The sequence below is a fragment of the Canis lupus genome, chromosome 15, assembly GCF_048164855.1.
Source record: "Canis lupus baileyi chromosome 15, mCanLup2.hap1, whole genome shotgun sequence".
In the NCBI taxonomy this organism is placed as follows: Eukaryota; Metazoa; Chordata; class Mammalia; order Carnivora; family Canidae; genus Canis; species Canis lupus.
The window spans coordinates 60,687,855-60,703,202 of NC_132852.1; the positions used below are offsets into that span (position 1 = coordinate 60,687,855).

Here is a 15,348-nt window from a genome sequence, read left to right on the forward strand (position 1 = left end):
AAAATTCGATTTTCCACCATATAGTATAACATCCAGTGGTCGTCCAACCAAGTGCCCTCCTCAGTCACCCAGCTACCCCATTCCCCTACCCACCTCCCCTTTTGCAACCCTTTGTTTCTTTCCCAGAGTTAGGAGTCTCTCACGGTTTGTCTCCCTCTCTAATTTTTCTCGCTCAGTTCCCCTCCTTTTCCTTATAATCTCTTTCACTGTTTCTTATATTCCACATATGAGTGAAACCATATGATGATTGTCCTTCTCCAGTTGACTTTTTCACTCATCATAATACCTTCCAGTTCCATCCACATCGAAGCAAATGGTGGGTATTTGTCCTTTCTGATGGCGGAGTAATATTCCATCGTATACATAGACCGCATCTTTATCCATTCATCTGTTGAAGGACATCTCAGCTCCTTCCACAGTGTGGCTATTTTGGACATTGCTGCTGTAAACATCGGGGTGCAGGTGTCCCAGCATTTCACTGCATCTGTATCTTTGGGGTAAATCCCCAGCAGTGCAGTTGCTGGGCCGTAGGGTAGCTCTATTTTTAACTTCTTGAGGAGCCTCCACACAGTTTTCCAGAGTGGCTGCACCAGTTCACGTTCCCACCAACAGTGGGAGGAGGGTCCCCCTCTCTCTACATCCTCTCCAACGTGTGTTGTTTCCTGTCTTGTTAATTTTCACCATTCTCACTGGGGTGAGACCACATCTTTATCCATGCACGTTGATAAACATTTAGGCTCTCTTGATAGTTTGGCTATTGTTGATAATGCTGCTATAAACATCAGGGGGCATATACCCCTTCGAATCAGTATTTTTGTATCTTTTGGGTAAATACCTAGTAGTGCAATTGCTGGATCTTAGGGTAGTACTATTTTAAGTCTTTGAGGAAACTCCATACTGTTTTCCAGAGTGGCTGTACCAGTTTTCATTCCCACCAGCAATGAAAGAGGGTTCTCCTTTCTTTACCTACTCACCGACACTTGTTGCTTCTTGTGTTGTTAATTTTGGCCATTCTGACAGGTGTGAGATGATGTCTCATCATGGTTTGATTTGTATTTCCCTGATGATGAGTGATGTTGAATATCTTTTCATGTGTCTGTTGGCCATCTGTGTGGCTTATTTGGAAAAATGTCTATTTGTGTCTTCTGCCTATTTCCTAGCTGGATTATTTGTTTTTTGGTGTGTTGAGTTTGATAAGTTCTCTATAGATTTTGGATCATAACCCTTTATCAGGTATGTCATTTGTAAACATCTTGTCCCATTCTGTAGGCTGCCTTTTAGTTTCATTGATTGTTTCCTTCATTGTGCAGAAGATTTTTATCTTGATGAAGTCCCAATAGTTCACTTTTAGCTTTGTTTCCCTTTCCTCTGGAGACATGTCTAGGAAGAAATTACTATGGCCAATATCAGGGAGGTTACTCTGTTTCTCTTCTGGGATTTTTATGGTTTCAAATTTATTTTGAATAAATTAATTGGTCTGTAGTATGTAAGAAAGTGGTCCAGTTTCATTCTTCTGCATGTGGCTGTCCAGTTTTCCCTACGCCATTTGCTGAAGAGACGGTCTTTTTTTCCATAGGATATTCTCTCTTGCTTTGTTAAGGATTCGTTGACCATAGAGTTGAGGATCCATTTCTGGGCTCTCAATTCTGTTCCGCTGATCTATGTGTCTATTTTTGTGCCAGTACCATAGTGTCTTGATCGCAGCTTTGTAATAACAGCTTGAAGTCCAGAATTGTGATGCCTCCCACTTTGCTTTCTTTTTCAAGATTGCTTTAGCTATTTGGGTTTTTCTGTGGTTCCATACAAATTTGGGGATTGTTTGTTCTAGCTCTGTAAAAAGTGCTGGTCGTATTTTGATACGAATTACATTACATGTGTGGATTGCTTTGGGTAGTATAGATATTTTAACCATATGTGTTCTTCAAATCCATGAGCATGCAATTTTTTCCATTCCTTTGTGTTCGTTTCAGTTTCTTTCATGAGTGTTCTATAGCTTTAAGAGTATAGATCTTTTGCCTCTTTGGTTAGATTTATTGCTGGGTATCATATGTTTTTTGGCACAATCGTAAATGGAATCAATTCCTTGATTTCTCTTTCTGCTGCATTACTGGTGTACAAGAATACAACAGATTTCTGTACGTTGACATTGTATCCTGTGCTTTCCTGAATTTGTGTATCAGTTCTAGCAGTTTTTTGGTGGACTCTTTTGGGTTTTCTACATAAAGTATCATGCCTTCTGTAAATAGTGAAAGTTTGACTTCTTCCTTACCGATTTTGTTTCTTTTTGTTGTCTGATTGCTGAGGCGAGGACTTCCAGGACTATGTTGAATATCAGTGGTGGGAGTGGACATCCCTGTCTTGTTCCTGCCTGTAGAGGAGAAGCTCTCCTCCTCATTGAGGATGATATTAACTGTGGGGTTTTTTTTGTGTATAGCTTTTATGACGTTGAGGTATGTTCCCTCTGTCTCTATTTTGTTGAGGTTTTTTTTCAGGAAAGGATGCTGTATTTTGTCAAATGCTTTTTCTGTGTCTATTGAGAGGATCATATGGCTCTTATCCTTTCCTTATTAATGGGCTGTATCACACTGATTGATTTGCAAATATTGAGCCACTCTTGCAATTGCAAGCCAGGAATAAATCCCGCTGAATTTTGGTGAATGATTCTTTTAATATACTATTGATTGGATTTGCCAGTATCTTGTTTTTACATCCATGTTCATCAGGGATTTTGGCCCATAGATCTCTTTTTTACTAGGGTCCTTGGTTTTGGGATCAAGGTAATGTGAACCTTGTGGAAGGAGTTTGGAGATTTTCCTTCCATTTCTGTTTTTTGGAACAACTTGAGAATAGGTATTAACTCTTCTTTAAATGTCTGGTATAATTCCCCTGAGAAGCCATTTGTTTTTTTTTTTTTAATTTTTTTAAATTTACTTATGATAGCCACAGAGAGAGAGAGAGAGAGAGAGAGAGGCAGAGACACAGGCAGAGGGAGAAGCAGGCTCCATGCACCGGGAGCCCGACGTGGGATTCGATCCCGGGTCTCCAGGGTTGCTCCCTGGGCCAAAGGCAGGCGCCAAACCGCTGTGCCACCCAGGGATCCCCCTGAGAAGCCATTTGGCCCTAATGTTTTTTGGAAGATATTTGATGACTGATTCAATCCTTTGCTGGTTATGGGTCTGTTCAAGTTTTCTATTTCTTCCTGTTTCACTTTTGATAGTTTATATGTTTGTAGGAATTTATCCATTTCTTCCAGATTGCCCAATTTATTGGCATATAATTTTCATAATATTCTCTTTTAATTGCTTTTCTGTGATGTTGGTGGTTATTTCTCCTCCCTGATTTGTGATTTTATTTCTTTGAGCCCTTTTTTCTTTTTGATAAGTCTGCCATGGGGTTTATCACTTTTATTAGTTATTTCAAAGAATCAGCTTCTGGTTTCATTGATCTGTTCTACTGGTTTTGTTTGTTTCTGAATCATTTATTTCTGTTCTAATCTTTATTATTTCCCCTCTTCTGGAGGCATTAGGTTTTGTTTTGTTTTGTTTTGTTTTGTGGCATTAGGTTTTTATTTGCTGTTCCTTTTCTAGTTCCTTTATGTGTAAAGTTAGATTGTGTATTTGAAAAATTTCTTGCTTCTTGAGGAAGGCCTGCATTGCCACATACTTCCGTCTTACGACTGCCTTTGCTGCATCCCAAAGGTTTGGACTGTTGTGTTTTCATTTCATTTGTTTCCATGTATTTTTTATTTTATCTTTTATTTCCTGGTTAACCTGTTCGTTCTTTAGTAGGATGTTCTTCAACCTCCATATATTTGTGTTCTTTCCAAATTTTTCTTATGGTTGACTTCAAGTTTCATAATGTTGTGGTCAGAAAATATTCATGGTATGATCTCAATCTTTTTGTACTCATTGAGGCCTGATTTGTGACGTGATCTATTCCGGAGAATGTTCCATGGGCACTTGAAAAGAATGTGTATTCTGCTGCTGTAGGATGGAATGTTCTGAATGAATTTGTGAAGTCCATCTGATCCAGTGTGTCAATCAAAGCCATTGTTTCCTTGTTGATTTTCTGCTGAGATAATCTGTCCATTGCTGTGAATGGGGTGTTGAAGGCCCCTACTATTTTTGTATTATTATCAATGAGTTCCTCCATGTTTGTTATTAATTGATTTATATATCTAAGTGCCTCCAAGTTGAGAGCATGACTACTTACAATTGTAGATCTTCTTGATGGATAGACCTCTTTATTATGATATAGTGTCCTTCTTCATCTCCATTTACAGTCTTTGGTTTAAAATCTAGTTTGTCTGGGCAGCCTGGGTGGCTCAACGGTTTAGCGCCTGCCTTCGGTCCAGGGCGTGATCCTGGAGACCCGGGGTCAAGTCCCACATCAGGCTCCCTGCGTGGGGCCTGCTTCTCTCTCTGCCTGTGTCTCTGCTTCTCTCATTCTCTCTCTCTCTCTCTCTCTCTGTCTGTGTGTCTCTCATGAATAAATAAATAAAATCTTAAAAAAAAAATAAAATCTAGTTTGTCTGATGTAAGGATGGCTACACCAGCTTTCTTTTGATGTCCGATGGTTCTCCATCCCCTTGCTTTCAATCTGCAGGTGTCTTTAGGTCCAAAATGAGGCTCTTATAGGCAACATATCAATGGGTCTTTTTAAAATCCATTCTGATACCCTATGTATTTTGGTTGGAACATTTAGTCCACTTGCATTCAGAATAATTATTGATAGATATAAGTTTAGTGCCAGTATATTACCTGTAAAGTCTTGTTTACAGAGACTTTACTCTGTACCTTTCTAGTCTTTGTCACTTTTGGTCTTTCCCACTGAGAGTCCCCTTTAATATTTCTTGCCCAGCAGGTTTAGTGGTCACAAACTACTTTAGTTTCTGTTTGTCTGGGAAACTCTGTCTCTCCTATTTTTTTTTCTATTCTTTTTTTCTTTCTTTCTTTTTTTTTTTTTTTTTTTTTTTTGGCTCTCCTATTCTTAATGACAGCTTTGCTGGATAGAGTATCCTCTTGGCTGTAGATTTTTCCCTTTCAGCACATCGAGTATATCATGCCGCTCTCTTCTGGTCTGCTAAGTTTCTGTGGATAGATCTGCTGCTAATCCGATTTGTCTTCCCTTGTAGATTAGGGACTTCTTTTCTCTTGCTGCTCTTAAGATTTTTTCTTTGTCTCTGTGTTTTCCATATTTAACTACAGTGTGTCTTGGTGTTGGCCTGCTTTTGCTGATTTTGATGGAAGTTCTCTGTTTCTCCTGGATTTGCATGTCTGTTTCCTTCCCTAAATTAGGGAAGTTTTCAGCTATAATTTTTTTATTTTGGCATGGCTAGGTTTTAGGTCTTTGATCTCTGCAGTAAGAGACTCTCTGGTGTCCTCTATGCTTTTCTCAGGCCTAGCTAATATCCTTATGATTGTTGCTTTAAATTCTGGATCAGTACTTACATCTGCTTTGATCCCTGGCTATGACCTTTCCTTGTTTCATTTGGAATGAATTCCTCTGTTTTGGCATTTTGTCTCAGTCTCTGTCTTTTATGTGTTAGGAAAGCCTGGTATGTTTCCTGCTCCTGAGAGTAGTGGCTTTATGAAGAAGAGGTCATATAATGTCCAGGGCCTGGGATTCAGGAAGTGTCCTGGTGTGTGCTGTGTGCACTGTGCTGCGGTGTTCTGGCGGCTGCATCCTTCATGCCAGTTGTCTGCAGAGTGTCTCCTTGCCTGCAGTGGGCAGTGTTTGGACCTTGTCCAGCATGTGGCAAGTTTTAACTAGGTGTGCTCTGGTCTGCTTGTTAAAAGAGGCTAGATCCTGTTTGCACTAGAGCTGAAGCTTTGCGGCATTCTGTGGTCTTTAGATGTGGTGTGTGCAGGGGGTTTGTGCTGGTTTTCTTGGGGAGGGACCCACTGTTCTGCTTCTCAGGCTCACTCGCCCAGGAAAAGCAGCGCCTGCACCACAGGGGGCAGGGCTTGGTTTAGGCTGCCAGTGCTGGTGCTGTGCTGCTTACTGAAGTTAGTTTATGCTGACGGGTTGGGGAGAGAACTGATGCATGCAAGTCTTTTGTCCCGGGAGAAGCCGTGACACTTCTCCCAGATGTGCTCCAAGAAGGGGGAACTGTCTTTCCCAGTGTGTCCTAGGGGATTCTCCAATTGTGCCCTCCACTCCCGGGCTCTGCACCTTCCTTCTCCATAGGGGTGCTCACTGCAGTGCCCACCGGGCTCCATACTGGCCACACTGTGGACCTCTAGAACTCCAGTCTTTGAATCCCGCCAGTTGTAAAATCTTGTGAAAATCAGCCTCTCTTGTTTTCCCCATCATTGGCTTTGGGGAGTTGTTCCTGTGCATAGGCCTGTGTGCCCACCCTCCCACCCCCGTCTGTCTGTTGCCTGACTCTGTGACCAGGGTTCTTTCCCCACTGCAGTGCCCATAATCTGTTTCTCCCCAAACCACATCTCCCCACCTTCTACCATCCATGATGTGGCCTTTTCTCTCCCTCTTGTGCAGTTTGTTGTCAGTCCTAGATTGACTTCTTGGGTGTTCAGAATGAGTTGATACGTATCTAGCTGTGTTTGAGGGACGAGGCAAGAATGGGGCCCTCCTCCTATTCCACCATCTTAGCGCCCCCCACCCCCTGTGGTATTATTTCAGTGAATACTTATTATTGTCTCTCTTTAGTTGATGTTATTCTACCTACAACAGCATACATCTTTCTCCCATCCTAAGTTTTTGGTACAGACATCATAGATCTTATTTGGAAATATACAATAAACTCCAAAATATATTTTCCACCATAAATTTATTTAATTGTATTTTAAGGATATTTTATGCGAAGAAGTGGTATTTTTATGTATCTACAGAGTTGTGAATTCTGGTGCTTGTCATTCTTTGGTGAAGATCTAGGTTTCCATCTGGTACCCGCCTTCTTCCTGAAGGATCACTTTTAACATTTCTTGCAGGTCTGTTGGCAATTCATTCTTCCAACTCTCATGTGTCTGGAAACATCTTTATTTTGCCTTCATGATTGAAAGATAAGTGTGCTATAGGTCTGTAGGTTGACGATCCTTTTCCCTTTCACATTTTAAAGATAATCTCTTGTCTCTTGTCTGGCATTGCTTCCAGCGATTCATCAACCACCATCTTTCTGTGAGTAAATGTGTCCTTGTATCTGGTGGCTTTTGAAGATTTTCTCTTTATTCCTGGTTTTAAGTGGCTTGATTGCGACGTACCCTGATGTCATTTTTTGCTTGAGGTTTGGAGCATCTTGGATCTGTGCGTTTATAGATTTTAGTAAATTTGGAAAAATTTCATCCCTTATTTCTTCTGATGTTTTTCTGTCTCTGTCCTTCAAGGGCCTTGCCTGTGTGTGCATTAGGTATCTGGACGGTGTCCCACACCTCTCTCATGCTTTGGGCACACTCTGTTTCTCCCTCTTCTCAGTGCCTTCCACATTTGGTGTTTTTCACGTTTATCCTCATTTCTGCCGCAGCACCTAATATTACTTTTGCTAATCCCGTCTGTGCATTTCCCATCTCAGATTTTGTAGTTTTCATTTTTAGAATGTAGATTTGGGTCTCTTTCACATCTCCTCTGTATCTACTTACCATGTTTCCTCCAGCTTTTTTTTTTTTTTTTAAGGTTTTATTTATTCACAAGAGAGACAGGCAGAGGGAGAGGTAGGCTCCCTGTAGGGAATCTGATGGGGGACTTGATCCCAGGACCCTGGGATCACAACCTGAGCCAAAGGGAGAAAGCCAACCACTGAGCCACCCAGGCACCTTTCCTCCAGTTTTTTGAACAAATTGTTTAACTCAGACCACCGACTGTACGCCTATAGGTCGATGTCAACTGATAGTTGTCAACTCTTAGTTATGAGCTATAGTTTTCTGCTTCCCTGTCTGCTAATTTTTATTTTTATTTTTATTTTTTTTTTATTTATGATAGTCACAAAGAGAGAAAGAGAGAGAGGCAGAGACACAGGCAGAGGGAGAAGCAGGCTCCATGCACCGGGAGCCCGATGTGGGATTCGATCCCGGGTCCCCAGGATCGCGCCCTGGGCCAAAGGCAGGCGCCAAACCGCTGCGCCACCCAGGGATCCCTGTCTGCTAATTTTTAGTTAGATATTATGGATTGTGAATTTTAGTTTCTGGGTGCTAAGTATTTTTTTATGCCATAAATATCATTTTGATCCCTTTTTTGGGACCTAGATAAGTTCAAGTTGAGGCCTTAATAGAACAAAAAGGCAGAGCTGGATTCCAGCACCTCCTCCTGCACGGTTGAGCTGGGACATTGGTCTTCTGCCCTTGTTTCTCCTGGTCCTCAGGCCTTTGGGCTTGGACAGGAACCACCACTTGTTTTCCTAGCCATCCGGCTTGCAGACAGCAGAAGGTGGAACTGCTCAGCTCCATGATCTTGTGAGCCAAGTCCTGGTAATCTCTTCCTGTGTCTGCATATATTCTGTTGGTTCTTTTCTCCGGAGGATGCTAGTGCAGCATCAGCAGCTCTGTTCATAGTGAGTGTTCTGGAAATTAAGAAATGCACTCTCCTACTATTTGAGGAATAAGCTGGCAGTGACCATCTGCCTCCAGCCAGATGTCACTTCCAGGAGGATGCAGGGATGTCACTTCCCAGAAAGAGCATGATGGGCTGTTCATTTTGAGTGAGCATGTCCTTCATTCCAGGCACTAGGAGGGGTGTGCTGGTCTGGTTGGTTAAATTAGAAATCTTTGCAGCATTTTATGGGAGTCATGGTGATAGTCACAGCACATCTAGCCCACTGGTCACTATGCCAGCAGACCTGGGATCCATCAGGTTATGCTGTTTTGTTCTGTTCTATTGATGGAGAGACAGTGGCCCCAGCCTGCGAGCCCCTCTTCGGGTGCCACGTAACTGTAAGTGCACCCTGGGAAGTACTTTCTGAGATGTCAGCTCCCACATTCTTTCCCTTAATGTCCAGGGTCGGATTTTTTTTTTTTTTCAGGGTTGGATTTTGATGTATGAGAAGGGAAATGTCTTTTGAAAGAAGCTCTGCTGCAGAGGGAACAGCTTGAGAATGGGTGTTGGTTTTATCTCTCATGTGCTGGCAGGAATAGTGTGTGTCAGCTACACCAGCTCCTTCTCACCAACACTTAGAGTTTCCTGGCTGGTTAGGAAAATCTTACAAAAACGAGAATTTCACTGGGTGTTCCTCTTATTTGTTAAATATATCACAATACAACTTTTTCTACTTAACTTGTTTTTTTTTTTTTTAAGATTTTATTTATTTATTTATTCATGAGAGACAGGCAGAGAGAGAAGCAGGCCCCCTGCAGGGAGCCCGATGTGAGACTCCATCCCAGGACTCCAGGATCATGCCCTGAGCCAAAGACAGATGCTCAACCACTGAGCCACCCAGGCGTCCGTCTTCTGCTTAACTTGTAAGAAGATGGACATTTATCCATCATGTAACATAGACCTTTGCATCTGTGGATGGATTGAAAAACAGACAACGGTTTTTCCTCCCTGATTTGCTATGGATGTCAGTGAATTCTAAGTCAGTGGAAAGAAAATGAATTTTGAACTAAAGTTTTTGATCACAAAATGATAAACCAAGATTCTTTTATTTTACACAGTTGAAGTGCATTCACTTACGTTGCTTTCTTCAACACTGACAATATTTTGGGGAGAGCAAAATGGTTAGTGCCATTAGCAAATAAAACTGCCATCTTAAAAATATTTACTTCGTCTTTATCTTATCCTGTAAAAAACTTTCTTTTGTGTCAGTCATTGCACACCCGTTGACAGGTAATGAATTGCATGCTCCTAGGAGGGGTTCCTGGCTTCCTTCTGATGCCTCCATTTTTCCCATGGCCGCAGCCTCCCTTCCACAGAGGACAGCTTAGCCCATCTCCACCGGGTCTTGTAGCTTCTGGGCTCCTTCTCCTGTGCCCCCTGCTGCCTGACTGCATGCTGTGAGGAGGAGGATGAAGCCCATCCCATCGCCAGGCTCCTTGATAACTAATGGACCAGTGGACCACCCATGGTGGTTTCCCAGCACAGCCCCCAGAGGAGGCCTAGGGCTGCTGACCGGGCCCCTCATCCTGGCTGCGCCCTCCCCTATGGTCCATGCATCTTCCTCCTCAGGCCAAGCTTCTGCAGCTCTGCCTCTGGGAGTCACTGCTTCTCACTATAACTGGTAGATGTTGTACTGAATTAATAGGAGCGGATGGTTCCAGGCTTAGCAGGTAGTAAACATGCTCCAAAGCCTTGATAAGTAAGAGCAGGGCCCTAAAACTGAGGACCTTCCATCCACTTTATGATGAGGAAGATGGGGCATGTCACCTGGCCATGATGCAAGACAGGAAGTGCGGAGTGGGGCCTCCAAGCCCCAGCTTTGATCACCAGGCTGCAGGCTCCCGATGAGGCATCGCTCTGCCACTGTTAGCACCCCTAAAGGCCAGTGTCCACAGGGCTGATGCAGCCCTTGAAATGTTCCTCAAATGGCCTCTCTCAGGTCAGGCTGGGGGCCAGGTTTGGGAGCTAGAGTGAATGACCAATGGCCCTCTGGTTGCTTCAGCTCATGGGCGGAGCTGTGGATGCTGGTTTCATTACTCTGTGCAAGGCCCTGAGGCTCAGAGGACCTTCACCTCCCCAGCAGCATAGCCACGGGACCCCCTTGGCCTTCGCCCCCTGCTCCCATGAGCCTATACCCAGCCGAGCTCCATTGGTGCTGCATCTGTTCCCAACCCCAGGTCCCCACAGGTCTCCCTGTCTCAGTGCCCAGGATGTGAATCCTGCTGGAAGTGGGGAGATTCTAGAGGAAATGGGGCTGCCTGCCTGGCTGTGGGCATCCTGAGTGACTGACACAAGTGGCAGTGCCCATGAATGTTCTAGGGCACATCAGGGGCTGCCTGGGGGGCAGCATGACCTGGGAGCAGGCTCGTGCCTCAGAGCTGCTACAGGTGTCTGGGTCCCAGAAGGTGGTGGGGAGTGTACTTTAGAAATGGAGTGGAGCCCCCCATTATCTGTCCTGTGGAGGTTACAGCTGATCAGGGTGGGGACTTACCCAGAAATCTGTGGCTCCTCTGGATCCCTGTGACGATGTAGCCGCTCTGCCTGGAGAAGAGGAGCTCTGGGGGGTGAAGAGGCGGCTTGTAGACCAGGGATCAGCACCCTTGGAGTTTAGTTTGGATGATTGGAAAGACCTGGGTGCTGTAGGAAAGGTAATTCATGGCCCTCGCTAACAGTGGTGAGGCAGATGTCATTTAGAGCCAGGGGACAGGTGCAGCATAGGCAGGTGGGGTTCATCGCCGAGGAGCAGGTCAGGGCCAGCAGAGAGAAATACGAAGGGCAGACGTCAGGGGCCAGAGGTCTGGTTGAGCTGACTCAGCAGGCCCGGGGAAGGCAGTCCAGGGCGTCAGATGCCACCCGGGAGGGAGGGGCTGAGGAGCCCCATCAAAGCTCAAGGTGGGAGCCTGGCTGGACTGCTGGTTCTGCTACCAGGTGATGCCCACGCAAGGCCAGGCTGGAAGGGGCTGGGGACGTGCTCAGCCTGGTCTGGGAGAGGCGGCCATTGGGAGTAACGAGCAAGGGGAAGAAGCCGGTGGGTGACGGAGGGTCTGTCCCCCAGGCAGAGGAAGAGAGGGATGACATGGAGAGGGTGAAGCTGGACAACAAGAGGATTCTCTTCAACCTCCTGCCGGCCCACGTAGCTCAGCACTTCCTCATGTCCAACCCCCGGAACATGGTGAGCACCTGCTCCTGGCTCCCGCCCCACTGAGCAGCTGCCCCCAGGGCGGAGGGGGGGTCACAGGCCTGTGGCTGGAGCTCCCACCCAGAGGGACGTGCCCCCCACTTCTCTGCTTAAGATCGCAAAGCATGGCTGTTGCTGAGCCCGGGCCACACCGAGGCTGAGTGGGCTCCACGGGCAGCAGGCAGGGGCCAGACCTCAGGAGGCTCCAGGGCAAGGAAGTCCTTGTCCCGGGAGAGAGCAGAGCGCCTGTCACCCCACATGGGGGAGAATGGGCTTCCGGGGACCCGTGCTCGGGCCAGCCGGGCGGCCTGCTGAGTGAAGCTCTGCAACCACCCACAGAGCGGGACCCACTAATGCTGACTCCAAAATAAAGAGGCTCAGTCAGCAGTTTAGATCCTAAAGGTGCAGAGCCCAAGGCTCAGGCTGGCCGTCTCTGACCGTACATAGCTTCCAGGGCATCCTGTTCCTCCCGCTGGCCGGGGTAGCTCGGCAGGCCCCGGTCCTTCCCTGCCGCCCCCTCACGCACCCGCCGCGCTGCCTGGCACGCCGCTGACCTGACCTTTGCCTCCAGGACCTGTACTACCAGTCCTACTCGCAGGTGGGCGTCATGTTCGCCTCCATCCCCAACTTTGACGACTTCTACATCGAGCTGGATGGCAACAACATGGGCGTGGAGTGTCTGCGCCTCCTGAATGAGATCATCGCTGACTTTGACGAGGTGAGGGTGCCGGCCGTCCCCTGAGGACCACTCCTGAATGGTGCCCTGGAATGTGGCGCATTCCCCGCACACATTGCTGGGAGGAAGCACATGCATTCGGTCCCCTTGGGGGTCCAAACTGATCCTCGCCATGGAGAAGGGCCTGCAGGCACTGAGTTCTGGTGGTGGGTGCTGGCCTCCGTCCCCTACCTCTTTTCCACGCCCTTGCTGGTGCCCCTCACATCAGCCTCGACCTTGTCTGGTGCCCACAACAGAAGAGACCCTCTGCTTCCCAGAACAGACTCTTCTGTGCTGGGGTTGCTCCTGCAGTGGCTTCTCTCAGATGTTACATCACATTTAACACTTTTGTGTTTTAAACAAAGCTCATGGACAAAGACTTTTACAAGGACCTGGAGAAGATCAAGACCATCGGGAGCACCTACATGGCTGCGGTGGGGCTGGCACCCACAACCGGGACCAAGGTGAGTGCTATCCAGGGCTTTGCTGCTCAGGAACTGGGTCTCAGCTCTGTCCCAAGCTTCTTTGAGATTCTGGGCAGATTCCCTGCTCTGAGCCCCAGTCAGCACAGCACTGGGTCAGGGCAGTGGCCTGTGGGCTGTCCATTCAGGGGCCAGCTTTCTCCAGACAGTCTCCCAGGGAAAGTCAGCACGAGGCCTGTCCCGGGGGCCTCCTCTGGCCCTGCCCTGCCCGCCCCACTGATCCCCTCCTCACCAGCCCTGCCCCCTCCCCACCAGCTGCACCCCAGTCCTGCCAGCTCAGCACCACGGAGTGTTCCCCTCCCCCAGTGCAGAACTGTGAATAAAGTCCTCAGGTTGCCCCTTAAAAAAGAGGCGGGGAAAGAAAGGAAGATGTAAAAAGAAATGCAATGAATGGAAAACGGTCACAAATACAAGAGGTACTAATCCGACTATATCAATGATTACTTTAGATGCAAATGTAAATATGCCAATTAAAAGAGACAGAGTGGGCAAAACCACAAGACCCAACTGTATCTGCCACAAGAAATACCTTTTAAATGTAAAGACACAGATACCTTAAAAATGGAGGATGTAGAAGGAGATCCCGTTCTAGCGCTAATAAAACAAAATTCAAGTAGCAATTTTAATTTCAGATGCAGCAAACTTCAGGTCAAGAAAAATTATCAGACACATAAAGGGAGGGAGACTACAGAATGATAAAGGAGTCAGTTCTCCAGGTGGATGTAACAGTCTTCAACATGCATGCACCTAACAACAGTGTGTCAAAATACACAAAGTAAAACACAGATGGAACCATGAGTGGGACTAGATGAACCCACTCTTATAGTTGGAGACTGCAGCACCCTTCTTAGTAATTGGCAGATCCCGTGGGCTGTGCATCTGCAAAGGTGGTTGGAGTGTGAACAGCATCATTAAGCACCTAGATAGAATTGGCATCTGCAGACAGCTTCATCCAACAACAGCAGAACCCACATTCTTCTCAAGCTCATGTGGAGCTTTTACCAAGATAGAGCATATTCTGGGCTCCGAGACATACCTCAACAACTTTAAAACAGTTGAAATCTTGTAAAGTATGTTCTCAGAACAGAATGGAATTTAACTAGACATCTGTTGATAGGGAAAGAATTGGTAAATCCCAGAATATTTGGAAATCAGGCAACACTTGTCTAAATGACGTGAATCAAAGAAGAAATATTAGAAGTTTTGAAAATGTTTTGAACTAAATGAACATGCAGTTTATCAAGGTCTGTGGGATGCAGCAAAAGCAGCTCTTAGGGGGAAATTTATGTTGTTGAAGTCATATATTAGAAAAGAGGAACGATCCAAAATCAACCATGTAAGCTTCCACTTTAGGAAACTACAGAAAGAACAGTATAAGCCTCTGATAAGCATGGGAGAGGGGAAGCACAAATTAATGAAATTGAAAGCAAGTATTAAAGAAAAGCAATGATGGGGCGCCTGCGTGGCTCAGTCAGTGAAGAGTCTGAGTCCTGATTTCAGCTCGGAGCATGATCTCAGGGTAGTGAGATCGAGCCCTGCATCAGGCTCTGTGCTCAGTGAGGAGTCTGCTTGAAATCCTCCCTCTGCCTCTGCCCCTGCCCCTCCTCCCACTCATGCTCTAAATAAATAAATACATACATACATACAATCTTTTTTAAAAAAGGAAATCAATGAAACTAAAAGCTGGCTGTTTGAAAAACCCATAAGTTGATAATTTCTAGCTATGCTAAATGAGAAAAAAAACAAGTTACTAATATTAGAAATGAAAGTCGGGCCAGTTGTACTGAACCAATGCGCAATAAAAGGATGAAAAGGTATGTTAGGAATAATTCTGTTAAAAAAAAAAGGAATAATTCTGTGCCCACAAGTGTGATGATTTAGATCAAATGGACCAATGCCCCGAAAATCACAACCTACCAAAACTCTGACAAGGGGGAAGTAAAAAATCTTAACAGGCCCATATCTATTCAAGAAATTGCATCAATAACTAGTAACCTTCCAAAACAGCATGTTTGGAGGAAGAACAGGAATGTTTCACTGAACATTTAGGGAAGAAACTATAGCGGTTCTCCAAAATCTCTTCCGGAAAGCAGAAGTTTCTAACTCATTCTGTGAGTCCAGTATTACGGTAACATGAAAACCAGATAAAGGAATGACAAGGAAGGAGGATCACAGGCCAGTATTTCTCACGAGTAGAGACGTGTAAGTCCTCAGCAATCATTAGCCGGTTGAATCCAACATTGTATGAAAAGAACAATAGACCACACACAAGGTGGATTCATTCAAGACGCCAAGGCTGGTATAACATTTAAAAAAGTTACTGAAATCTACTAGATCAACAGGTTAGAGAAGAGAGATCGTGTGATCATGTCAGTTGATGCAGAACAACCATTGACCAATCGAATGCTCATACTTGATTAAAAAAA

At 45.4% G+C, this 15,348-nt stretch overlaps 1 protein-coding gene across 2 annotated transcripts in view; it reads left to right on the forward strand.

Annotated features, from left to right (window-relative positions):
• Nucleotides 1–15,348, forward strand: part of LOC140605339 (adenylate cyclase type 1) — a 102,808-nt gene that overhangs the window by 74,521 nt on the left and 12,939 nt on the right. For both annotated transcript variants that reach the window (XM_072777625.1, XM_072777626.1), the window contains 3 exons: nucleotides 11,603–11,719; nucleotides 12,297–12,443; nucleotides 12,806–12,904. In XM_072777625.1, the coding sequence (XP_072633726.1) occupies nucleotides 11,603–11,719; nucleotides 12,297–12,443; nucleotides 12,806–12,904 (363 nt within the window). The remainder of the gene's footprint in view (nucleotides 1–11,602; nucleotides 11,720–12,296; nucleotides 12,444–12,805; nucleotides 12,905–15,348) is intronic.